The 27,405-nt window shown below is 40.9% G+C and overlaps 1 protein-coding gene across 1 annotated transcript in view; it reads left to right on the top strand.

Moving 5' to 3' along the window:
• The window catches only part of LOC112043825 (protein unc-79 homolog), a 52,792-nt gene that overhangs the window by 3,352 nt on the left and 22,035 nt on the right, over nt 1-27,405 (top strand). The window contains exons 2-34 of the mRNA XM_052888517.1: nt 1,156-1,275; nt 1,597-1,758; nt 2,414-2,584; nt 2,798-2,890; nt 3,013-3,198; nt 3,879-4,038; nt 4,739-4,811; nt 4,883-4,965; nt 5,181-5,312; nt 6,806-6,931; nt 7,521-7,642; nt 7,887-8,076; nt 8,910-9,009; nt 9,305-9,460; nt 10,013-10,115; nt 10,594-10,724; nt 11,293-11,398; nt 12,801-12,916; nt 13,402-13,572; nt 14,978-15,058; nt 16,246-16,383; nt 17,019-17,165; nt 17,823-17,959; nt 18,566-18,748; nt 19,272-19,428; nt 21,079-21,280; nt 21,800-21,958; nt 22,885-23,037; nt 23,376-23,511; nt 24,230-24,361; nt 24,985-25,090; nt 26,323-26,442; nt 27,130-27,295. Coding sequence (XP_052744477.1) covers nt 1,156-1,275; nt 1,597-1,758; nt 2,414-2,584; nt 2,798-2,890; nt 3,013-3,198; nt 3,879-4,038; nt 4,739-4,811; nt 4,883-4,965; nt 5,181-5,312; nt 6,806-6,931; nt 7,521-7,642; nt 7,887-8,076; nt 8,910-9,009; nt 9,305-9,460; nt 10,013-10,115; nt 10,594-10,724; nt 11,293-11,398; nt 12,801-12,916; nt 13,402-13,572; nt 14,978-15,058; nt 16,246-16,383; nt 17,019-17,165; nt 17,823-17,959; nt 18,566-18,748; nt 19,272-19,428; nt 21,079-21,280; nt 21,800-21,958; nt 22,885-23,037; nt 23,376-23,511; nt 24,230-24,361; nt 24,985-25,090; nt 26,323-26,442; nt 27,130-27,295 — 4,518 coding nt within the window. The remainder of the gene's footprint in view (nt 1-1,155; nt 1,276-1,596; nt 1,759-2,413; nt 2,585-2,797; nt 2,891-3,012; nt 3,199-3,878; nt 4,039-4,738; nt 4,812-4,882; nt 4,966-5,180; nt 5,313-6,805; nt 6,932-7,520; nt 7,643-7,886; nt 8,077-8,909; nt 9,010-9,304; nt 9,461-10,012; nt 10,116-10,593; nt 10,725-11,292; nt 11,399-12,800; nt 12,917-13,401; nt 13,573-14,977; nt 15,059-16,245; nt 16,384-17,018; nt 17,166-17,822; nt 17,960-18,565; nt 18,749-19,271; nt 19,429-21,078; nt 21,281-21,799; nt 21,959-22,884; nt 23,038-23,375; nt 23,512-24,229; nt 24,362-24,984; nt 25,091-26,322; nt 26,443-27,129; nt 27,296-27,405) is intronic.

Here is a 27,405-nt window from a genome sequence, read left to right as displayed (position 1 = left end):
TTTTGCTTTGATTTAATAGCTGTATATATATATATAGTTATATATAGGTATGTATATCTTTACTAAGCATGATATTTATATATCTGAGATAAAATAAATGAGTTTTGCATAAACATATAAATATAATAATAATTTATTAATACAGATAGCTTAAATTACACATATTCAAATACACATGTTTTCAAAAAACCCAATCCTCTAAGTAGAAAGTAGATCCAATTATAAACACCTATAGGATAGACCTGAACCATTAGTAGAAACTCTTTAGTCATAGAAAAGTACACCTTATAGCCTGAATTGTAGTGTGCATTTTAGTAGCTTTCATTGGTGCATGTTGTTACATGAAACTAAAACACTTTTCTCATGTATATAGTTAGTTTTGAGAGGTACCTGATAACCTAGTATCACACACCTTGTATCTGGTTTTTGATCCACTGGTAGCTGGCTCTACACCTCAGGTGCTAAAAAGACATTGGTGGCTGTTAAATATCGCCTACCGTGGCCTATGTAAAAAATCTTCTTTACATAATATGGCCCTATTTTAAATTTTAGAGTTAGAAAGTGTGAGAAATCTCCCCAGAATATTGACGTGGGAAGATTATATTGTAACATACTGGTACAACATGAATAAATAATATGAATCAAATAAAAATTGACCCCCATCGCGCATTGGTTCCATGTCGTGAGTGTAAGCTTCAAATTCTTTTTCATTTGTCATTTAAAATAGGCAGATTTTTTTGATTCATCAATAAAACAATTGTCTAATTTTGACTGAAAAAAAGTTAGACACTTCAGAAAATGCCTATTTACTTAATTCCTTAAGGGAAAGAAAATATTCCATAACTCCCTACATATTTCCCACATGTAAAAATTAAAGAAAAAAGTAAAATTAATGCAGTTTTTATTGAATATTTGAGTATTTAGTCTCCATTAGTAGTCACTAAGTGTTGTGTCGACGATATAAAGCAGAATTTAAAAAAAATCCCGCGCGTCCAACCCAAAAAGTCAGGAATGGTCCAAAATTGAGTTAGTATATTCCCCGCAATTTGGGGGAATCTCCACAAATTGGTAACGATGCCTCAGTCATGTGCGCCAGTGGATCAAATACCAAATGTCAAGTAACGGTCCTGGAGATACTGATCAGTCACGTTGCAGTCACGGCGAAGATCCGGAGCCTGTACGACTGCCAGCTCCGGCTGATGCACAACATCCAACCGCTGCCCTCGGGGACTGACATCGCCAACACCGTCAAATACTTCTCACAGACTCTTCTGAGTAAGTAATCTTCTATTTTACAATGGTGTAAAAGGCTGTGATTGCCAGCTTTTGTCGTTATATAAAAATTTAACTCAACTTTTGAGTTTGTTGCCTTCCGCATCGGTGGCAGAGGTCCTAGTCACTACAAACAGATAAACCTGATTTTTCAAAAGTGCTTGTGAACCTAAGGTCGTGTGCGTCGCTGATAGGAAATACAGAGCAATGTGTAGCTCTCGAAAAAGCCATGTTTAAAAAGTTTTATCAAACAGAAAAGTAGATTATTGCTTAAGTGCAGATTGCTATGACGCAGAATGATGGATAAAAAATTAAATGTTCCAGGTGTCCTGAAGGATGTCCCGCGGTCTCCCCTGGAAATGATCCGCGATGCAGACAGCGACGCCGAGCGCATGGGCTTGTACCCCAACCTGGACTACAAGGGACTCTTCAACGCCATCTCGCAACTCGTCGACTCTGCACCGCATTTGCAATATGGCATTCAAGGTACACTGTTTTTTTATTTAATGGCAAGTTTTGATGACCAGATGCGCATTTAGCACACTATTTTATATTCCAACTCTTAACAACCACCATCGTAAGCAATATTTTATTCCTGACTTTTTAATGAATACAATCGTGTGCTAACACTATCCTAATCGCGTGAGGTGATACGGCACGAGCCCTCTCGCGGTATAGGGCGGCGTGCCGTTTCATACGTAATTCAAACATAAAATACACTAAAGAGGAGGAGAGCCGCTTCCCGTCTATGTTGTCTTCTGCCCAGGGTCGAATGTTTTCGTTCTTCCTCCATGCTCAGTTTATGATTCATCAGCCCGACGTAGTCTGCACCGGCGGCTGGCTTTCGAGATTGTTCCAGATATGTGGGAGTGGTGGAATTCTTGCTTGATCTGCTTGGGTTTCATACTCTCCGTTACATTAATATAGATTCAAGATATCTGAAGTCGCTGGCATCTATCGATACCTTTGATGGCATGAGCGGGCCTCTTCATTTCTGATCCAATCACGCAGAGATACGCATATCTCGCTCCGTCGTCCGCTGAGTGCCTTGGAGTCATTTTGTTAGGCACATAGTTAGCTATCTGTATGTAAATTTATATTGTGTTCATAAAAATTGAAATGTTGCCTTTATTTTCTATAGCCTTCGGTCAAGCAGTGTTGCAGTGTCTCGGCTGCCTGCTGCCGTTCCTGGAGTACGACATGATCGACAACCTGCCGTACTTGGTGGCGTACTGCGTGGCCGTGTTCCCCGCCAACCTGCACCAGGGGATATTGCACCTGCTCTGCTATTACATACTGCCCTTCACTATCAGTGAGTGTTTGTTTATATATGACCAATATTCACATTCCTTTCCAACTAGCAAAATACTGTGTTAGGAGTGCGTATGACAATAGTCCAGCACAAAACACAATCTCATTTAAATTCAAAAATTTATTATTAAAGAATAGAGAATGACGATGTTTTCTGATAATAATTGAATTGCATATTGCATATTCTACAATGTTGTCTGTTTGGCTGTTCTAGCTCGGCGGTATTCAGGCTTAGAAGAGGAGAGCGAGGCTTCTCAGTCGGTAGGCGCCATCATAATGATGGTATTTCAGCATTCCAGCAATCCAGGTAACGTTTGTGATAATGCCTTTTTTGATTGTTAGGATTCTCTCGATATCCCTAAAAATAACATTTTCAAGGGCAGTGCTCAGCTGTCTATCATGTAATGCTCGTTTGGTTTCCATTGCCAGCCCATCACTGCCAACTGCTGGAGTGCCTCATGTCCATGAAGCAGTGGGTGGTGAAGGACGTGCTGTGTGTCATCGCGTACGGCACGTGCGGCGCGCGCGTGTCGGCGGCCAAGCTGCTGTTCTACTACTGGCCGCCCTTCGACGCCAAACTGTTCGACAGGAAGGGACTGCTGTGCAAATTCGCCAGTGAGTGAAACTATTCATTCTTACAAGCTGTTTTGTATTGACCAACGCACATGCATAACACACAGGGGTCACATGTAAGGCATACCTTATGGTGTTTTCTACTGCAATGAACTGCACATATGCGCAACTTCCATGGCTGACATTTTTTTTTCGGAATTTTAAAAGAACGGAAATAATTTCTTGACGTCTTTTCTCAGTAGATTCTGCTTTCTGATCTAGTAGTAGTCATTATGCATAGATTTTGCTTGTAAAATACTAAACCAAAGAACAAAATGCTTATAAAATACTAAATCACCTTGAAATTAAGTTTGAATTTTTTTTTGTTTATGTGGACATTACATTAGATGACAGTTAAGCGCAATTGTTATGTTATTGAGTTAAAAAGAAGTTCTCTAACATTATTTAAAACTAGCGGACACCATACGAATTCAGTTTTTCACAAATCCCGCGAGAACGCCTTTGTGTTAATCCTCAGTAAAATCAATTTTCAGCCAAAATTTCAGCCAAATTGCTTCAGTAGCCGCAGCATAAAGGAGGAACAAACATACACACTTACACACAGTTTCCCACTTACACACTAACTTTCGCCTTTATAATATTAATGTGATGGAAAAAAAGAAAATGGGCTTTTCACATTGGTACCTAACATAGTCTTATCATTTGATGTGACCTCCGTCCAGACGACCTGGTCCCGTTCTTCTGCCAACGCGACATGTGCCCCAACGCCGGGTCGGCCGAGGCGGCGAAGGTGTGCTACGACCACTGCATCAGCGTCACCTTCGCGTCCGACACGCCGCCGCCGCTCTATCTGTGCATCGAGTGCGCCAATGAGATACACAGGTTAGTCAGATATAGCAGTACATTTTTTTACAGCTTTCAGATGACAGGAATAATTTAGCATTCCATGGATTCATTGTGCATGTATCGTGTGGCAGAGAGTAAAACTCTGGTAGAGACCGAGGTCCCGGGTGCAGGGTTAAAGATAAAACTCTTCTCTTTAAGACGCGTTAAAATTAGGTACATCCACTGCCCTGCTTAGGTAGAATAGTCCTATGAGCCAAAAATGTGTATGCGAAATAACAAGATATTTTGTCTAAATATAACTCTCTATATTATAATACAATATTTACGAAACTTTATTTACTTACTATCTCTAATCTATGCATCGAATGGGCCAATAAGTTAAATACACAGGTTAGTAGACTTGCTAGTAGTCCCATTTTTCTGCCAACTTCACATATACCCTGAAACGAGGAGTCACATGCACTGGATGTTTTGCGATTTATTCTAAGCGTTTGATTGTGTGCATTATACCCATACGCCAAGGAACCGCTTTACTAAATAATTAAGATTAAATAGGTAACTTGCACAGTTTTTCATCAATAAATAAACTCCAGAAAGTAGTCGTACTCGTAAATGAAATGCGGTCCATCGAGGCAGTCGTTAAGAAGGGGTCCCTCAAGGATCCGTATTTGGGCCATTTCTGTTTCTCTTAACATAAATATCCAGAATTATTTCCATAAAATTGTATATTTTTCAGAGAACACCCCAATCAACGGTTTTTTGATATCTTGCATCCTCAGCAGCAAGTATCGATGGTCTGCGAAAATAAGGTACGTTTTAATTGTGATGTTGATAAAATAATCTGATTGAATTTCTTTAATTGTTATGTCCTTTCTTTCAGAATTGTCGTTCAGCAGACAAGGCTGCATACTCGATTTGCTTCTCCAACGAATGTGCCAGTTACAACGGAAATCATCCTATTCGGTATGCGTTAATTAATCGAGTTTTCAAAATCTTACTGTCACATCCCTATTTTATATATCTTCACAATTTCCAAGAATAAAAATTGTTACGACCACCGGTTAAAGCCGAAAGTAAAGCATTGCACGATCTAATGTTTTTTTTTGCGAGAAGAGAGCGGAGATAGATTAAGCATTCAATGGTTTATCGTCTGAGTTAGAAAAAAACAATTTTTCCAGATACTGCCAGCAGTGTCACGGCAACCGCCACAACAGCCGGCGCGGCGGCGACCACGTGGTGCACACGCGCCTGCCGCCCGCCTGGCAGATGGACAGCGACATGCAGACCAACCTGGTCGAGGCCATCATCAGGTACGGCAACAGCCACTGCCCGGAGCGTCACGGCAACCGCCACAACAGCCGGCGCGGCGGCGACCACGTGGTGCACACGCGCCTGCCGCCCGCCTGGCAGATGGACAGCGACATGCAGACCAACCTGGTCGAGGCCATCATCAGGTACGGCAACAGCCACTGCCCGCAGCGTCACGGCAACCGCCACAACAGCCGGCGCGGCGGCGACCACGTGGTGCACACGCGCCTGCCGCCCGCCTGGCAGATGGACAGCGACATGCAGACCAACCTGGTCGAGGCCATCATCAGGTACGGCAACAGCCACTGCCCGCAGCGTCACGGCAACCGCCACAACAGCCGGCGCGGCGGCGACCACGTGGTGCACACGCGCCTGCCGCCCGCCTGGCAGATGGACAGCGACATGCAGACCAACCTGGTCGAGGCCATCATCAGGTACGGCAACAGCCACTGCCCGCAGCGTCACGGCAACCGCCACAACAGCCGGCGCGGCGGCGACCACGTGGTGTACACGCGCCTGCCGCCCGCCTGGCAGATGGACAGCGACATGCAGACCAACCTGGTCGAGGCCATCATCAGGTACGGCAACAGCCACTGCCCGCAGCGTCACGGCAACCGCCACAACAGCCGGCGCGGCGGCGACCACGTGGTGCACACGCGCCTGCCGCCCGCCTGGCAGATGGACAGCGACATGCAGACCAACCTGGTCGAGGCCATCATCAGGTACGGCAACAGCCACTGCCCGCAGCGTCACGGCAACCGCCACAACAGCCGGCGCGGCGGCGACCACGTGGTGCACACGCGCCTGCCGCCCGCCTGGCAGATGGACAGCGACATGCAGACCAACCTGGTCGAGGTCATCATCAGGTACGGCAACAGCCACTGCCCGCAGCGTCACGGCAACCGCCACAACAGCCGGCGCGGCGGCGACCATGTGGTGCACACGCGCCTGCCGCCCGCCTGGCAGATGGACAGCGACATGCAGACCAACCTGGTCGAGGCCATCATCAGGTACGGCAACAGCCACTGCCCGCAGTGTCACGGCAACCGCCACAACAGCCGGCGCGGCGGCGACCTTGTGGTGCACACGCGCCTGCCGCCCGCCTGGCAGATGGACAGCGACATGCAGACCAACCTGGTCGAGGCCATCATCAAGTACGGCAACAGCCACTGCCCGCAGCGTCAGGGCAACCGCCACAACAGCCGGCGCGGCGGCGACCACGTGGTGCACACGCGCCTGCCGCCCGCCTGGCAGATGGACAGCGACATGCAGACCAACCTGGTCGAGGCCATCATCAGGTACGGCAACAGCCACTGCCCGCAGCGTCACGGCAACCGCCACAACAGCCGGCATGGAGTAACCATAACGATGACCCCATAATGATTTTAGAAAGCTTTTATTTAGCTCCTATACTAACATAAACCTCGTGTATAATGGGTAATTTTAACCCCCTGTATAACAATCTACTATTATACCATTATGATTTCTTTAACAGCCTGTTAAAGGAAGCAAAACCAATAAACATGGAGGACCCGGACAGTTCCACGGAGGCGGTCAAGTCGACACTCAGCGTCAGCCTACCTGACCCCATACCAGTTGAGGACAGACAATTACTTGGAAGGTAAGGGGTCAGATCATCCAGACAAATTCATTAATTCGTGATAGATTCTTGAAACTAGAAAAGTTTTTGTCCCTGAGCAGAACACTAACATATAAACTAGTATTTTTTATCTTTTAGGCAATTTCGAGAAGTACAGTCGTATTTGGATATAGTTGTAAGATGACAGACAGCGTGTTTGTTTGTATAAACTAAAGAAGCTTTCCCTAACCTCGGGTTAAGGAAAGTAACTTCAGTTTTCAGCTGTCTTTTTTGTCCGAGGAGGAGAAAACCCTCTTGAACATTTTGGCAAGCACGGAAGCGCTTTGGGTTGACCTTCCTTGTGATATTTCCTCTTCTCTTTTTTCGATCTCTTTCTTCTCTTCTTTTCATATGGCCCTGAGCATGTGCGCATATTTCAGCTGTCTGTCAACTGTGTACTTCCAAACTCTGGACATACAAAATCAGACACACTTTCAAAAGTACACGAACTGTGTATGGTACAGCCGATATAGGCTGTGACACTCACAAACAACGTGGTTTTCTAGTGGTAAACGAATGTTCCAAATCGGTTCACTAGATCCAGATTATTATAGATGTAATTATTTTCAAGATACGGCGTTTGGTTAATGGTGGGTCTCTGCACTCCGAACCCCGACACTCCAGACGAGGTGCTGGGCCGGCTACTGTCTGTCCTCTTCCATTGGTTCCACGTCACCTCATTCTCTTATACAGGTAAGTTGGATTCCTTACTGCTGTAAAGGACGCTAGCGCGATTTTCAATGTTGATAATGACAATGGAATTAAGAGATTAAGCCTTTTTTATATAAATCTTTTTTTTACTCGTACAATGTAACCAGGTATAAATCACGCTCTCGGTTCGGCGGCATTCAAAAAGAATTTTAGGGCATATCCCCCCTCCTCACCCTGTGGTTGGACTGTACCCGTGTATGATTTTCTTTCTTTAAACAAATTGCAGGTGAAATAGCCAACACAGTGGAGAAGTTAAAGTCAGAGCACGTGTGTCCGTGGTTACGCAACATCGCCGACAAGCACCGGCGCGTGCTGACGGCGTGCCTGCTGCCGCACCCGCCGCAGCACATGCGCGTGGCGGGCCACTGGGACAACCTCGGCTCCAAGATCGCGCACCTCAAGGACGGCCTCAACCGGTGCGTCACCCTCGCCGCCTCAACATATAGAGACAGACAGACAAGTACCGGCGCGTGTTTCACAGTTTACCTGTGTTGAGGAGGCTCAGTGTCACTCAACGTACGATGCAGCGAGTTATGCGTGATCGAATCAGAAATCGAATCCGCAAAAGACCTAGAGTTCATACTTAACGATTTGCAAAGCTAAAGTGGTAATAGGCGGGCATATAGTTAGAAGAGCCGATGGATGTTGCAGCCCAAGGTGCTGGAATGACAATTCCGCACCGGAAAACGCAGTGTTGGTCGACCTCCAAGCGAAGGATTGGATGGGTTGCAGGTAGTCTGTTGATACAGATGGCAAAAAACCGTGTTTTTTTTTAACATTTCCGCCGATGGAGTTCCACTATATAAGCCTAGACATACACCTCTTGCAAATACTTCCCAATACCACAGATTCTAGACGCATGCTTCCAGCAGCTCTTTATTATCATGTTGATGTCATCGGTTCACCCTTTCGACCAACACCACGTTGTCCCGTACGTGCTCGCCAGCACCTTGCAACCCACCGTCCATCAGCTCTTCGAATTATCTATTGCCACTTCATTTTTGCACACAGTGTCAATCGTCAAAATATATTATCTACTGACGGACGTCGTACATATATCGGTAACTCTTTGTTTTCTAAAGTGGACAATCCTCAAGCATATTCCTTATTCGCGCACCTGTGATGCTCTTGGCGAATAACCAAGGCTCTCAAACTCATGCGAGTTATGTCAGAATCATTCCCACTCTCTTTTACCATAATTAAATTCTTACAGGATTTCAAAATTTATCGTCTAAACATATAATTTCAGACTATATTGCCTGATCCCGTACGGCATCATCACTCAGTCCATTTGGGATTACATCATGCCGCATTGGATGGAGGCCATCTGCGAAGATGTTCCAGAAAAAGTACGTTTTATAGACTATTCCAATCAATTTTTCAGATTCAAGTCAGAGTATAAAAACTTCGTCTTATGAATGTTTTTGATCTTTTGTATACTGCTGAAATAGGAGAATGGTTTAACTTACGTGAACTGGTCGGCCTGAAGTGGGTAGAGCGGTGCGCTTATTGGTTTACGCAACATTGTATGGTTGAGATGAGAATTCCTGATGGGTTTGAAATAGTCGAGCATAGTCTGAAAAAAATCACGTTAGTTAAGGTTAAGGTGTAAGAGGGTCCATTAGGGATGTGACCTTCCCGCAGGAACTCCTGGAGTTGAAAGTGTCGGTGGCGAAGATCCTGGAGCCCGACGGCAGCATGGTGGGCGTGGAGGAGCGCGACCTGTACAACTTCGCCATACTCAAGGCGTCCGACAAACCGTTGCCCGACACCGTGCTGCCTGTGCTCGAGTGGTTCCAGGTGACACAACTAATCATCAGTTTTCTGTCAAAATAGCAGAAGCCCACGTCAAATTCAGCTTTTCACAAATCCTTTAGGCACCGTGAAATTTTCCGGGATAAAAAGTAGCCTGTATGGTGCTTTACAACCTCATCTATTTACCTAACAGTGAAAATTCATTAAAAAAATCGGTCTAGCTTGTTCCGAAGATACCGTAGCCCGGACAAGCAGACAGACAGACAAAAATTTTGATTGTGTTTTAGTATTAATTGATCTTGCCGTCTCAATGAAGAAAGCAGTTTTATTTGACAAACAATGAATTGATTCATAGTTATTTTTGTGAATAGTACAAAAATAACTATGAATCAATACATTGTTTGATTTACCACTCAGTATTTGGTGAATGCGGCAAGTCTGTATTCTTAAAGAGTTTCTTGCTGACACTTTCCAGCAGAATTTGAATTATGAAATGTTGTTACAGTCTCTACAAAAAGTCAAACTTGATCTTTCAATAGTTGTGGTAAACTTAGCCTAGTACTAGTAAGAAATAAGTAGATTTGTATATGTTTTCAGACGATATCGCTACTGGAAGTGAAGACGCCGTTATCTACTCTGTTCGACCTGTTCAGTCACTGCGTCGTCAACCTGCCAGAGAAGATCTGCAAACCACCACCAGGTATGTTCTCGTGGGAATGTAATGCGGGCTACAATACTACTTAACTGTAAACTCGAAATGTTCAGTTTAAACGTCTGTGTGTAGGCAAAATTGAGAATTGTACAGTTTTTACTAATGATTCTGATTGAAATTTCATTTAGATACAACTGCACAGTTAAAACTGAAGGTCTATATCTGTGACGTCACGTGACGTGACACTGCTTGTACTTATTCTGTGTAATTTGCGTGTCTGAATTTTGTTTCCTGCTTGTCTGGCTTGTTTGTTTTTCACTATTTTCTGGAACAACCTCGAATTTTCCGGCTGTTGTCACACGAATAAATATTAAGCTATGTTTGCTACAATACCTTGGGCTTTGTTAAGTTTCGCTGGGCTGGAACAACACAAGAAGGGAAGAATATTTACATGTCTTATAGGAACTCATTAACCCTACAACCTGCTCGCAAGTTTTTAAAAATCACAATACTCTTTGTTTTCTAGAAGACAATAAGCTCAAGGACAATGGAACGAGTGAACCAACCGCAAATGGCAAAGATAAAGAGAAAGATGACGAGACGAAGCCGCAGAATCTGACATGTTGCATTCTGATGCTTGATATCCTTCTTAAACAGGTGACTTTTTGTTCTTTATAAGCGAAAATCTGAGCAAATAACCCAACAAATCCAACACAATCTAGATACTCAAAAATCCCTCAACATTTGTTTTGATGAAACTCAACAGATGTTGACTTAACAATGAATAAAAGAATAGGTTATTTGATAAGGTGAATAAACATAATATTAATAAACATTAAAAATAAACGTAATAAATATAAGAGCCGTGATAGCCCAATGAATATGATCACTCCTTCGATTCGGAGGGCGTAGGTTTGAATCTGATCGGGGTATGCACCTCCAACTTTTCAATGAACGGTGAAGGAACAACATCGTGATATACCTGAGATTCAGAGATCATTTCTTTCAAACCATAAATTTATAAAAACTATAAAAAGTTTAAAACGAAGTGTATAGCGGAACGTTGTGACTCTTAGGCGGATAACGTAAAAGTACTTGATATTTTCAAACATCACACCACATACGTTCCGTTTGTGTCCTTTATTTCAAAGGCTTATACAACATAAAATCAACAGTATTTGCTAACACGACCGTCGCTAACATGAAGACTGTTTTAATTTGACAGATGGAGCTCCAACAGCACCGCATCAACATACAAAACGTAAGCAGCGAGGCCACAAAGCTGTTGCGACTGATGCTGAAGTCCAACCAAATGAATACCATTGAACACGGTCAGTTGCTACTATTTGATATTTTAAAGGTGCAGGGTTGTGGAAGAAGATGGAGGAGGCCTTGAGGCCTCCTCCATCTTCTTCCCTGCAAAACAAAGGGTCAACCCTTTCAGGAGTCCATATTTAATAAGAACTTACTAACTAATATTACTAACACAATTTAAGAAAACTTGCTAAAAAACTACTAACAACTTTTGAAATGTAATTTAGAAATGTAAATGTAAATATGGAATAAACGGCTTATTTATTTTATTTTAAATGTAGAACTGTAGGAACTTTCATCAGGAAGTAGTAATAATTCCTAAATAAGTAAGTGCTCTTGTCTTTTTTTTGGGAATGTGTTTTCCTGCAATAATCCCGACATAGGTACCGGTTTTTGAATCCGGTTACCCGCAGTCTCTTTTCCGAGTATAGCAGCGTTGTGGTTTTGTGCTCCCTACAATATAATGATCACAAGGCTGAATTAAATGTATTATTAATAAAGCTTAATAAGAAAAAGATAACCCATGGTTTTGAGTCTTAACTGTGGGCTTTATAAGAAGGGTCAGAGCCACACAGCGGGCGATTGAGCGAGGTATACACGCAGTATCGCTGCGTGACGTATCAGAAATGAGGAGATCCGCAGAAGAACCAAAATCACTGACATAGCTGAACGAGTCCTGAAGCTGAATTGGCAATGGGCGGGGCATGTAGTTCGAAGAGTTCCGAAGTGTTGGAATGACGCACTAGAAAGCTCAAATCGCTAGGTGACCTGATGACACAGGTGGCTCAGGATCGTGGTGTTTGGAAGTCCCTACGAGGCCTATGTCTTGCAGTGGAGGTCAATCGGCTGATACTTTGACTATTTAGACTGTGGACCCGTTTCGCACCCAAATTCACCAACAAAAACAGTCTGTCGGTTTTTGAGGGGGACGAGGTAAACTCACACATCGAAAATATTTAACACCATTAAATATATTCTGTGTCCATACACTACACACAACTATAAATTTAATTTTTACACAGACTAACCAACACATCGCTTAGACTATCCACAGAATATATACATAGAATATTCGATTATTTGATCGATTTTTTACTGTTCCGTCAAAAGAATCGATTCTTTTTAGAAATGGTTTTTATTAAAAATTTGTTAAATTTAAGGTAGAAATACTAACAAATAAAACGTTACTCTATTTTAAACTAAACTATAAGTTTTTGGCCGTTTTTTATGCCATTCAACTACACAAACCGGCATTTTTAGGGAGCTCTTTACACGACGAAAACGATTACAACAATGAAACATCGATTCTATATATACTTTGATCTCTGCCAGAGGGGTAACGGTTAGCGAGGCAGGTCCTGTTATTAATAGTCGAAGGGCTGATATGATGATGATGATGTGCAACGTTTTTATGTGTAGCGGAGTGTCGGTCGGCGGGTGCGTGCGCGTACTGCGAGGCGGCGGCGCTGTGCCACCAGCTGGCGGTGCGGCTCGTACGCACGCTGGTGCCGCACGCGCCCGCGCATCATTCAGAGGTACGATTGGTCGTCGTTGATACATACAAAAAAAAAAGCTGAAAAAGATTCATTTCTTATCATTTATTGATTGATTTAAATTCAATTTAGAGTTCAAGTCAATTTAATTTAGGAATTTATAAATCTGGCGTCGTTAAATTACAACGAGATTTTTGTGTACTGAAATCGCAGACTAACGCTTTTTATTGGAAATATTGAAGGATATTGGGATTATTTGTCATTGAATTAAAAAATCAGAGCAGGTATCTACAATGCCTATATACACTACACCCGAATGGCACACTATGGTAGAGAGCCTGCCTTCTGCACCCAAAGCCGGGTGCAGAATAGACTTCCACAGTTGGAAAAAGTGTTTGTCTGTTTTCCAGTGTCTGGATGATTTATATACATTATAATAAAAAGTATTTATTTATACTCAAATATGCCAAATGTTAGATAGCGATATGTGTATTGTCCAAATATATTTATTTGTTTATTGTATACAGCCGTCAATCGAGGAAGCATGGTCCGAATCCCACACAAAGAAGAACCAATCAGAAGACGAGCGCAGCAAGTCCGGCGGAACGCCCGCGACGTCCGTGGACGCTTTGATGACTATCGCGCACCCGCTGGCTGAGAAGGGTTCTGTAGGAGGCGTGCTCGTTCATATGCCGCATGTACGTATGAGGCTTTTGATATGGGGTCCGGGATGTTGACTGTTGGGTTGGCGGGGCGATTCTAAATTTGTCTCATGAAAGGCCTTGATTATTCATAATACCTATCCTCAGACTACCTGACGCATTATCCTGTGGAGCTGCAACTTTCATGTATCTGGATCTCTTGCATCATTTTTCTTTTTTAATTTTGCAAGTCTTATCTTCCGTCTTCTTTTGAAAGTTTTCGTCTACACCTGCTTCCTATAGTTTCTTCCAAATTAAAGTCAAACCACTTCCTTTACGTTGTGTAAATCTCTATTATTCAAATTTGACAATAAATTACTATCACGAGTATACTGGCCTTTCATTAGACGAATTGTGAAACTCAAGTTTTTGTAATTATTTTATGTAGAAATTAGTTGCGTTGTTATAATTATAACTAATTTTCTAACATTGGCATCGCTTTACTCGTTTCTGTGTATATGTTTATAATATAAATGTTATTTTTTATCACTTTTATTATTATAACAAAATTTTTATTACATGAAAATATGTTTGTGGCTTTTATGGGCTGCATGTTTATTAGAGATCGCTCTCACATTTTAAATGCGACATTTTAACATTGTTAAATTGTATTTTATTCAAAAGTTCAAGGGTATTAAATGTTTTCCACAACATATTAATGAATGTTGAAATTAACGTAAATGTTTAAAGTTTTAACAATAGCTTTTGGCTTTATTCATATGTTCTAGATAGATGTTTTGTATTTCTTTTTACATATTAATTGAATGTTTTTATTGAAACATTCAGCTGATTCCTATAATATTTTTCAAGTTTGGTGTCTTGCAAGGTACTTAATTGGTACCTTTAGTATTCTTTATATGTAATTATTTTGCTAAATTAAATTCGTGATTCTTTTCACGAATGTGTGAGCGATTTTAAGAACGCTGCTAATTTCTTTTTGGTCTATATTCAATGTTATAGCTCTGTTAATTAGATATAAACACAGCTTTTAATGTTACTTTATCAAAAGCTATTTTCTTAAAAAGTAAAGTACAACCTATGAGTATCTAATGGTAAATGGTAAGATGTTATTCTTGTTATAAAAGCTTTGTTCCTATCAATGTAACTTAAAATATTTTACTTATGAACAAAACATTTTATCATAATTTGTTCTGTTTACCAAGTAATTTTGTATAGAATTTTGATACTACAATCGAAATTTTATGTACCACTACTTTTCTAACGCTTGATTTTGATTCTTTTGTTAAATAAACAACCAAAGTTTTTGAAAATCTATAAATATAATTCGATTTGACAGTTTGAAAATCATCGTTCGTAGTATCAATTTTTGCGAATCTCCCGCCAAGTCAATCGATGTATGAGTCACAGGGCTAGTTCCCGTATGTATATAATAGATGTATAGTTTGTTCATTTCATGCAAATGTCACTAATAAGCGACATCGGGTCGGACGCCACACTGACAAAATCGTCTGGCGATACGCAAGTATGTTACGACCTTTATCTAACTTTTTGATTTCGCTTCTTTCGGGTACGTCCGTTTCTTTGGTTTGGTGTTTATGTTTAGATTGTTGGTGTTATTCTGATGTTTAGAATGTTTAAGCCTCATTTTTGGTGTCTTCATTCTTTGTTTTTCTATTTTTATTTATTTAACATTTTCTATCATTAATTTAGTCTTAAGATATTTGCATTACCATCATTAAATCATGTTTTAACCCACTGAAGCATTACGTGTTAGGTTGTTTTTTTAAATTATATACCTCGGTTTCTTAGGTTGCTTCTAATTTATTCGACATTTGTCATTTAAGACGAATATAAAGAATAACACTAACTGCTGTTTTCACTTTGCTAGTGATGAAAAGTTAAATAATGTAATTAAAAATAAACATGTATTTTATATTAATTGAACTATTTGAATTTCACAAATTTATAACAAAATGCAAAGTGAATTCAAAAATCCAATTAAAATGAATGATCTTATAAATTTTCAATTGTTACTGTAGTAGTATTTCCTTGATTTTGAAACTATTGTTGTAAATAATAGTAAAATTTTTCTTATAACTTTGGATAAAAATATAATCTATAAGTATACGAGTACACTTTACAGCTGAGACTACAATGAGTCTTTTATAATTTTTAGGAACAGTTTTGATGCACGCAACAGACATAGATTAGACGTAGTCTGACACAGTTTATTTCAACATTAATATCAATATTTATCGATATCATAATTTGAGTACTGAAACAGTAAAACCTTTGAGTTAAGAGGAACTATAATTTAAATTTAGTTTAGGTTATAATACTTTTCCATAATTGAGCTATAATCACAAAATGGTTAAAAGCTGGCTACATTTTGAAAGTGTCATAACGTAGTCATCGTATGTGATGCATTCCATAGTCATAATAATACAGAATATATTATAGATCTGCTTTAAAAGTATAGAAACAAGAGTGAGGTTGTAGGCAATGGCAATGAAATCATCAATCATAATGATGCAGTGGATATTATAGATAGTAGTAGGTGTGGAGACGATTAAGTGGTTGTACACTGTGGTTCTGACGGTACAAATCATAATAATGCAACATGTAATCATAATAATGCAGTGCATAATCATAACAATACAGTGGACATTATAGATAGCAGTAAGTGTGGAGACGAGAATGTGGTTGTAGATAATGACGGCGACGGTGGAGACGATCACGGAACAGCTGGACATGGCGGTATCGCTGCCGCCGGCGGAGCAGCCGCCCACGGCCACGGCGCACTCCATCACACTGACCGACACCGATGTCGCTACGGCTACTGCTAACGTAAGGATGCAGCTATTGCTCATATTTTTAGGAATGATAACTTCTTTAGAGGAAAGCCTGCGATACCCAGACATGTTTTAGGAAAGCTGAAAGTTATCTAGCCCATGCTACGACCAGTAGTAAATACGGTAGCCATTTATAGAATTTGGATCGTGGTAGCTTTAGGAGGTAGCAGGTTTTAAGTCTCCAGATCCTTATTTTTAAGAAAACATATTTTTTTCATTTTACTTTCTGCTATCAAAGGCTCTCGGTCCTTTGTGTATGTTAGAGTTTAGAAAATTTATTGCTTGTAACAGAGCAACATTTTGCAGGGATTGTTAGAAACATGTCCCAAAACGCGCCACCCTATACTCGTCAAATTGCCACGTAAGTTTTAAGCATTGTATGCCTATAATTAAACTGACAATTTATTCTTATGACCGGCACACTGCGATATTGCTTGTCAGATACAGGTAGTGAGCATCTCTGGAATCAAGTCATTAGCAACTAGTACAGTTTAATGACTTCAATCGTACCGTTTTACGAACAATTCTTTATTATGAATAAATAGAGTTTCCTCATATTTAAAAGAAAATTAGATTTCTCAAATAAGATTAATAATCATTATTTATTAAGTATTGTCTCGTTTTGCAAAGGTATCAACACCAAATCTACTGGGTCAGAATGAAGGAGACTCTGTGGATGATGACATGACAAACTTCTGGCCCACTTCAGCGGGCAAGTTTCACTTCTGCATCGACGAGCTTCCGCAGGAGCTTCAATACATTCATCAGTTGCTGCAGGTATTATCAAAGAATTTCAGAGTATCTTCAAGTCAAGATAGCAACTTCTAGGCAAGCGCATCTACTATAAGCTGCATTTTCGTTTACCATCAGGCATGATTGCAGCCAAGCGCTGGCATATACAAGGTAAAACAATCAAATGCTCTTCTATTTTACACTTAACTAGCGGATGCCCGTGACTTCGTCCGGTTTTAAACCTTAATCCGGCATTGTCGCAAAATCCGTTCTTAGCTTACGTTTACTAGCTATAAACTACCTCTCTGCCAAATTTCATCTTATTTATATGGTATTACTTAATCCATATAAATAGGATGAAATTCGACATCGTTCAATTTCTTGTTGATCCAGATAGAATTGAAAATTCTCAGAAAGTTGGTACTGTTAAACTTCCGTCTCTCAGAAAGAAAAATAGATGACTCCGGCCCCAGCCACTGGGACAGAGTCAAATATATCCGTTAACCCGCATCGGTGGTTCGAAGCTTTTATGCCCTTTCTTTTTTAGAAAACCGTTTGCCCTTCAGAGAGCCATGAAAAAAATGTTAACTTCAGTAAATAATAAGTTATCTTTTAAAAACGAACACTCAAACGTCAGAGTTTATCAAAGATCAACTTAAGTAACTCGTATTAGAAAAAAAATTGGGAAGTGTATGTTTTTAGGAGCTCAAGAACACGAAACGTCCCGATGTGCTGTACCACCTCCTGCAGTGTCTTCAGGTGTTGGTCCTCAACACAGACGCCCTGGCAGAACACAAGGGCTTCTTGATTTGGTGTCAGGAGAACCTCCTCATCGACAAGTGAGATTTGATTTCTCTTACTTCCGTATTATATATGTTTATTTTAGGAAGTAAATTATACCTCTTGTTAGCTATAGGTAAATAAAATGCAGTGTAAGACGTGCAAAAGTATATGATTTCCTGGTTGCGTTTTGCATCTTTCTTTTGTCTTTTGAAATACTTGTTTGGCGAACAATCTAGATTGAATGACGTTGATTCATGACGACAATTGTGTCATTGTGTCATATGAAATAATTCCCATTGGTTCCCAAGTATTTATGTGACAGATATAGGGCTGAATAATAGCAGAATACAAGGCAAATTTAATTTTGGGTGTTGACTGTTAAAAAGAATCCTAATAATAAGAAATAGAAATGACATGTACATCTTGTCGTGGTACAAACGCTCAGGACAGCTCTCTGTCGTCTTACAGTATCATTACATCGGCTCGGACTGTATTGTAACTTTCAACTACACTGCGTTTTACGTTCGATAACATCTTAAGTATGCTGTCGTATTATAAAAGTAATGTACTTGTATATCTCACACTGTAGAGTTTAGAAGCTTTAAGCACTTAAGGGTATCTTAAGAATTTGGTTATTAAGATATATACCGTGTGGACTGTAGCCTTTGGAACGTGTGCGACGCGGCGCAGTCGCACATCAGCTCGGTGGCGGTGCCCGTGCTGCTGCACTGCGTGACGCTGGCGGGCGGCGCGGACGTGTTCTGCGCGCTCGTGCGCGACGCCTTCCACCACCCCGACCCGCAGCGGCGGTTCACGGCCGTCGAGCGCGTCACCATGCTCATAAGGTGCCTCGCATTGTGTCGTGTGTACCCTGCAGTAAAATAACTAAATTACCCGTCGTTCATCGGTAACATCACGCCCCGTAGTTAAAAGCTGCCTACATTTTGAAAGTGTCATTATGCATCGTATATGATGCATTTCATAATCATAATAATACAGAGGCTATTATAGATCTGCTATATAAGTATAGAAACGAGTGTACGGTTGTAGGCAATGACAATGACATCGTCAATCACAATAATGCAGTGGATATTATAAATGGCAGTGATGAAGAGGACAGCTCGGTGTTAAGTAAAATAAGTGTTAAATAAGTTTTCGACAGCTGTTTCATATATTGGGTATTGTAGGGAGATCTGGATCTCTATGTAAGTCGTTATTGCGTACAAACCACGGGGCGCCCGTGGCCTGACGCAACATTCGGTTCTGAAGGACCTAGAGGGGTTTTTGAGCCGCCTTTAGGTGGTTGGCAAACAGCGTAAGTCACTATTGGATGAATGCAGGTGTTATAACGAGTTTTCTCAATGTCAGGTTCATGGATGGTTCTCCGATAAAGTCCAGCCTGCCGCTGCAGGCCGCGCTGGCGACGGCGTTCTGCTACCTCATCTCCAGCATGGACGACATCAATGTTTATGTGGCGCAAAGAGCCACGCTGTACATCGGGACCATACACGACAATGCCATTGAGGTGCCCTGAAAATGACATTACTTCTACAATATCTAAATGTCATAAAAACATTTAGATATTGTAGAAGTAGATATTACCTGTAGGCCTAACTATGTGAAGGCAAATCTACCAATTGTGACAGAACCAGGAATATACTTACTTACTTAATAACTACTGCTCTTTTGATTAGAAAGATATTTCCGGTCCCGCACTATTGGTCGATTTGTACAGTAAAGCCCAGTAAAAAAAAGTAAAGAAAGAATAACTTGTAAGATAATCGGCTTTTGATTCCCTTGGTTCAACCTAGTTCCATTTCTCAAAAATTGCATTAATATTTCACTTCAAGATCAAAGAAGACGATTGTCCATTTCCATAACTGAAATATGTTTGTTATATACAAAGGACATGGCCGATTTTTGTATGAGTTACTAATTTCAATTTACACAAATGATATTTGGTATTTTATGATGCTAAAAATTGGTATATTAAATTACTATAAATATTAAACTCGCAGAAGTTGTCATTACAACAGACTAGACTTAAACATGTCATGTTTATTTCGCGCGAAACGTCCGCTCCTATGTTCGTTTGTCGCTGACCGCTGACCGTCGTAGGCTCGTCTTCCAAATAAAGATTCCAAGATTTATAAGTAAGAATAATTATTTATTTATAGTATAAATAAATAATTATTCTAATAGTAAAGCACTTATGACGCTTCACAATATCATACAGATGTTGAGAATTATTACGGTAACCTGACATGGATTAAGTAATAGTAGGCCACATTTTTATTAATTACGAATTAATACGAATTATTCAGAATCTTACACCGAGAAAAATATCCACCGCTGAAAATGTGACCTACTAAAACCACTAAAATGTATATACAAAATAGGCCTGAAGTTCTGATCTGGTGGTAGATAGGTGTATTAGTAGTGGCTAATTATTGAGACGACGAGACGTATCCCCAAGCGATTTAGCGGTGTAGTACGTTACCTACCTGTAGATCTCTATGTGGCAAAAAAAAGGTAGGTACATCTTCGTTTATTATTATCTATAACGCCTACCTACAAATAATTGTTACATGTTTAGCAGTACAGTGCTAAAATACCTATGAGCTTGTTTAAATCAGATTATTTTTTTAAAAGGTTATAAAGTGCTTCATTAATAACATGAATTGGTTGCTCTCTATATAACCAGACGTATAAACATATAAAAAAATTGATGTGTATGTAGTTATTTACACGATACTACACCTAAGTCCTTTAGGCATGGTATGGATTTTATTTTGATTATTAGCTGACGCCGCGCGGTTTCACCCGCCTGGTTCCCGTTCCCGTAAGAATACGGGGATTATATATATGCCATAACCTTCCTCGATAAATGGGCTATCTAACACTGAAAGAATTTTTCAAATCGGACCAGTAGTTCTTAAAATTAGCGCGAGTATTCTTTGGACAGAAGCATTGGATGTGGACGAATTCATATTGCAATCTTTTTATTTTTAAATAAAAACTGAGAAGTTCAGAGAGGTTAAGAATTATGTATTAATTCATCTTTCTATTTTTATTATATAGATACATTTGCTAAGTACGTGTAAACGCAATGTCATTTTTCGGCCATATCCTTTACATTATTTGTAAATATTGTAGTCATTATTGGTTTCCGCAGTTACTACTTTATTGTCTCGAGACTCAGTTCGACCTGGTCATAGTGGACCGTCCGATGATACTTCAGTCGATCTACCAGCTACACAACACGCTAAGCGATCGCCGCATTCTTACCTGGGAGTTCTTCCTTAACCGTTTTGAAGCATTGCTTCTTGAAGCGCAGATCAATTCTAACAAGAATGTGGACTATTCAAGTTTGCGTGGTAAGTTTTATTTTTTATTTATTTATTTATACTTTATTGCACAAAATATTGTAAGTTTTCTGCTCTTGTAGACCTTTTTTTCCATCTATGTTTCATTTGATTTTTGGAGTAGGCGTTTATTAATTTATTTATATATTAATTGCTTTATCACACTACAATGACTTGGTTTGGATTTATTGGTATTTTAGTAGCAAATTATCATCATCATATCAGCCGATGGACGTCCACTGCAGGACATAGGCCTATTGCAGGGACTTTCAAACATCACGATCCTGAGTCGCCAGCATCCAGCAAATTCTTGCGACTTGCTTGATGTTGTCCGTCCACCTGGTGACCAACCAACACTGCGCTTTCTAGTGCAGGGCACTTCCAGCACTTTGAGTCAACGTCTATCAACTCTTCGAACCATATACCCCGCTCATTGCAACTTCATTATCGCGAATCGTTGAGCTACGACGGACTTAGTTTTTCCAATAATGTTTCAAGTAGCAAAAAATGTATTATTTTTCATACTTCCAGATTTATTGTCGCGGTCAGAGTGGGTAGAAGCACGTGTGCGACGTGCGCATGAAGCACTAGCGGGCGCGCCGCGCTCTCTAGCCGCGTCGTTCGGCGCCAAGTGGCCGTACAAGCGCACCGTCTCCGCGCCCGCTGCCGTGCCGCCTCAGCCGCACGCGGGTAAGCTTACCACTTGGGCTCTCCATCGACGACATGATGAGGAGATGAGGTGAACAGTGAAGTCTCATTGCTACTCCTCTAACTCCATCATTATTGACGAGACGATGATGAGTAACAACTACAAGACTTTACAGATCCTCATCGAGCATAGACGTGTCGGCTTGCATGGAAGTCCTGCTTGGTATTTCGGCATTAGCGACTAGGACTGACACCATGTCTTGTGGCAATGTCTTCTATACGAGGACACACGGCTCGGAAATTTGGACGGAATCATACGTGCGGAGAAGAGCTGGTCTATCACAGAGACTTCGTTTCCTCGGTGGTAAACTTTTGCCAGCTAGAGGCTCGGAACGCGTTGGTGCCAGTGAAGGGTCCGTGGGAGACAGAAGGAATTAGTTATATTGTAGCGTATCAGTCCCAGAGGGGGGATAGTGCGTAGGATACAGCCCGAATGACTCTGTGATGGACTTGCCAATGCACAACTTTAAGCAATGTGTTAAAAAACATTTACTTAGTCGAGGTTACTACACTATTGATGAGTTCCTTAACGATAAAGGTGCTTGGACCATTCGATCAGCTTCCACCTTCACACAGGAAGTAAAACTATAAGATATTGTAATTGTTATCAATTGTAAATTATAGTACTGTATGACTTTTTCATTTCAAAAGAGCAACTGTTGAGTTTCTTGCCGGTATCTTCTCAGCAGAACCTGCCTTCCGAACCGGTGGTAGAATCTTTACAAATAGTGCTTGTAAATTGAGCCTACTTGAAATAAATGAATTTTGATTTGATTTGATTTGATCTGAGGTCGGGGAGCATGGGTAGTGATGGGTTGTTTTCATCATCATCACCATGATCATCGTCACAGTTCGGATAGGTCTAATGCCTTTCAGCTGCGAATATATATCAAGGGTTTTGTTTACAGTGTTTGCGCCGACCGAGAGGGAGAAGGTATACTCGCGCCAGTACTCCGCGCCGCTGCTCAAGCGGAAGACGTCGCGATTTGGTTTGGGTCTGGGACAGCTGCTCACCACGCCACAGGCGCCGCCTGCCACGCCGCGCTCCAACAACACACACGGTGCGTTCTCTTTATTGGAGCGCTCCTATCTTGCGTTGTATTATTGTAATCGTAATAATCATCATCATCATCATCATCATATCAAGCGATGAATGTCAACTGCAGGGCATGCCTTTTGTAGGCACTTTGAAACAACACGATCTTGAGCCGCCTACATCCAGCAACTTAGGATCGACTCGCTTGATCTGTCCACGTGGAGAGGGTTCGACCAACATTGCGCTTTCTAGTGTGGGGTCCCCATTCCAGGGACCCCAATGTTCATCGACTATTCAAATCATGTGTGTGTGTTCGCATAATTTAATTTTAATTATTTATCTATTTATCATCTCTTTATTTAGATTGTATGCACTCGTTGTCGGGACGTTCGACGGACGACACGGTGACCACGGTGCTGCCCAAGGCGGTGGATCTGGAGGAGGCTGACAAGGAGACCACCAATTTACTGGTCTTTCTGTTGATGCAGTTTTTGTCCAGGTATGCTCTTATGGCTCTCTACCTCAGCAACGTATGAAAAATGTACTGAAACATGTTGCTTTAATGCTTTACAATATTGTATAATTTTAAGATTATTGGATCTATAGAAATTGAGATTATCAGCTCAGTTCCATTTTTTGACAATTTTTACACAACTTTAAGAACACCTATATGAAGGTGTATACGAGTTTACTCTCAATCCATTAAAAGTGGTAAAGGGCATGTCACATAGTTCGAAGAACCGATGGATGTTGGGATCCCGAAATGCTGGAATTATGACCCCGCACCGGAAAGAGCAGTATCGGGGGACCCCCACTAGATTAATCGAAGAGATCAGGTGGCTTCCAGGTAGCCGTTGGATGCTGGCAGCTCGAGACCGTGGTTGTTAGAAGTCCATGACCCTCATCATCATCATCATTATCATTATCAGCTGATGGACGTCCACTGCTGGACATAGGCCTCTTGCATGATACCTCCTTCCTTCCTGCAATCCGCTTGATGTCCTCGGTCCACCTAGTGGGGGGTCGACCAACACTGCGCTTTTCGGTGTGGTGTCGCCATTCCAGCACCTTGGAACCTCATTTATGACCCTATGGCCATGACCCTATTTATACTAATTTATATTCTTCCAGCAGTAGAAATCCATCAGCTGATAATGATGATATCTCTCATACGTAGGTCGACCTATTTTGCTTAATTGATTGTGCCGTTGCTTCAGATCCGACCAGGCGCATCCCACAGACGACAAGTCGTGCCTGAAGACGCAAGAGCTGGTTCTGCGCCATCTGTTCCTACTGCTGGGATACAACTCGATGGAGAGATTCTTTACTATTTCACCACATACTTTGAGGTAAAATGTATTTCATAGTTGATTTATATTGTCTCTAGATGCCTGCCGTTTAGAAGTTTAACGATATCTCATCTTTGGTAAATATTGGCTTCAGAGATTTCAGAAATTATGCGTTCGATTTAGAGCTCGGAGAAATCTAGAATTCATTATTTTCGAAATTGGCTAAGCTTGGCTGAGTGTAAGCATTGTGGCTAGTTACCACCCTACCGAGAATTTAGCGTTCCATTACGATGCCGCGTAAAAACCGACAGAGGTATGGACAGAATATACTTATATGTCTTCTGTGTAAGCTTGCTTCTATCTTTGACTGATCAGTAGGCGTGAACAACATATCTTGTGAAGAAAATAAGGCATAATGTCGACCAATTGCAGCGTAATCGTAAATTTCGCCATCGCAACGAAAGACAGAGCTATATTTTCGAGCCGCTGCTATTCGTCGACCACGTGAAGTCTATTTCGAGATGTCTCGTGGCGTACTGCCTAGACCTGCAGAAGACAGTACTCAAAGCTTATGTTTTCATTGAATAAAAAAATTGTGCTCATCACTGTTTTAATTGTGTGTTTTGTTAATTTTTATAAATTTTCAAGGATATAAACTTGTAATAGTACCTCCCTTGTGACAGAATGTCGTCCATCTTCAACGCGTTCATGGCCAACTTGCCGCAAGTGCTGGACCAGAACCATGTGATGGGAGCCAGCATTGCGGAGCCTACCCTCATGTTACTGCAGGTATGACATTTTTAGGGTAATTTTATTTGTGTATACTTAGTTCTACTATGTCCCAAATACCTATATAAAATATAATTAAAATACTTCACTCTTAAATATACTTTATTGATATCTAATACGTTATAAATCGACCATATTGCTGGCGACGTTCTGAAAATGCTGGCATTTTGTGTTGTTTGCTAGGCGCATTCTGTATATTATGTTGCATTACGTATGTGTGTCCCTAAAGTACTCCCCTACTAAAAAAAATACCCATTGATCTACACCCATTGAAGGAAAACTCAAAAGCAAAGGATTAAGCATCTAAGTTTTGTTTGTTTTTAAGGAATATTTCCCATGTTTTTAAATATGGGCTATATTCCGTTTCCAATTAGTCGGCACTGTTAGGAGTGAGTGTTTACCGGCAATGCAATTTTTCCTATTGACAATACGTCTGTATTACCACAAGATATTCCACCACCTCCTATGATCTCTCACGACGTAGTCATTGAGGCCGAATCATTGGAAAACCCTATATTTGCTCTTGGCTTCCTTGACTCCGTACAAGGAATTTTCTCGTCCTATCCTGTAACACCACAGCAGTACGGAGGCCCACTCTCCACGATACGAGATAAACTATTAAACAATCTAGAGCTGTATTATCATTTGATTTTGAATCTCTGTCTTGAAACAGTTGCTAGCTATTCTACAAAGTTGTTTATAGACAATTGCTACAATCCCCAAATGTAAAAAAGGTATTTGGAAAAAGAATAGTCAAGGTCAATATCCCAATTGCGAAAACTGAGTTCGTTCGACGATTTACACCATATGTCGATGCAAAAGTCTACAACTTTGTTGCAAGGTCCTGTGATCTTTGCAACCTCTCAGTAAATCAGGCAAGTCTAACAATAACAAATTGGTTAAAAAGTTTAACTTATACAGACACCGAAGAATTACTCAATGCAAATATGAAATAAGCTAAAATAATTGTGTACACCTATCTAACGTTTCCGCTTACTGTTTTACTTTACTTTTCTTTTTTGTAATGTATTTCTTTTTGTAATGTAGTCCTATTTATTGTAATTTTTGTAATTAGTCCTAGTCCAACGGAAAGCATTAGAAAATCCTACCTGGTCTCCACGATACAGATCAATCTAGTGTGGAGACCACAGGCAATGTTATGGTTTTTTTGTATATATTTTTGGTCAATAAAGATTTTATTTATATTTATTTATTTATTTATTTCTGTGTAGCACTGCATCCGGCCTGCTCTGTACAGCAGTAACAGCGCGGCGGCGGTGCACTCGCTCGCCGCGCTGGAGCCGCACGTGCGCCGCCACTGGCTCATGGCGCTGCTGGTGGTGCTGTACAAGGTGAGACACCAACATCATCATGCATTGTAGGGATTTGCTTGTTTGTAATGTTTGTTATGGAGACTGAGAATGGGGATTATGACTAGGTTTGAATATATTGATTTTTAATGATACATTCGGGTAAATAAGGTCAATGATACCTAATTTATACATAAAAAGCAAAGATTGTCTGGATATTTGCAAAATAAATAAGATTATAAAATTTCAAAATCTTTTTTATCGTAATTAGATGAAAAATTATACAATTTTAGCTTCCTTACATTAAATGTGACATTTTTCAATAAATGAACTATAAACATAAACGCACAAATAACAAAGATATTAGTAATTTTGCCCTTACAAACCTAACGATCAGCGAGCCAACGACGTCACTAAATCGTGCCATTTTGTATGGAGCGTTTTTCAGGGATCCGCGGCAGCGCCGCAAATCTGACCCTTTAAATCCCTGTAGCTCCGAAAGTAATGATCGCAGATACCCTGTTACTTTTACAAAATTGCTTTACTATTAGTGTACTCTTAATTTATATACAATTTAAAAAACTGTCATCATCCCTATTGGCTTGGTACGCTGCATGCACATTCTTATCTCTATTGATTGATTTTTGGTCTGCAGAAACTCCTAACGAGCTGAATATAATCTATTCTGATATATTGTACGTGGTGATGTATTGTCCCTTCGTCACACAGTACCACTACAGCAGCGGCGCTCTGTGCGAGCTGGCGGGCGCTCTCGTGCGCGCCGTGCTGCAGTCGGTGGAGGCGCAGCACCATCAGTGCAAGCGCATCCCGCCCGTGCTGCTGTTGCCGCAGCAGCAGCCGCGCCCGCACTGCTCGCAGCAGCACCACGCTAGAGGTATGGCCTTCTGTGTTGGTCAAGACAAATCTCGGGGCTCTTAGGTTAATAACGCTACGTTGCAGTACGGATGCTGGCATAAAAAATGCGGCTTCTGGCTGGAGGTGAAC

This window comes from Bicyclus anynana, chromosome 22 (genome assembly GCF_947172395.1).
Source record: "Bicyclus anynana chromosome 22, ilBicAnyn1.1, whole genome shotgun sequence".
NCBI lineage: Eukaryota > Metazoa > Arthropoda > Insecta > Lepidoptera > Nymphalidae > Bicyclus > Bicyclus anynana.
The sequence above is the reverse complement of the archived record's forward strand: the minus strand, read 5'-3'. Positions and strand labels throughout refer to the sequence as shown.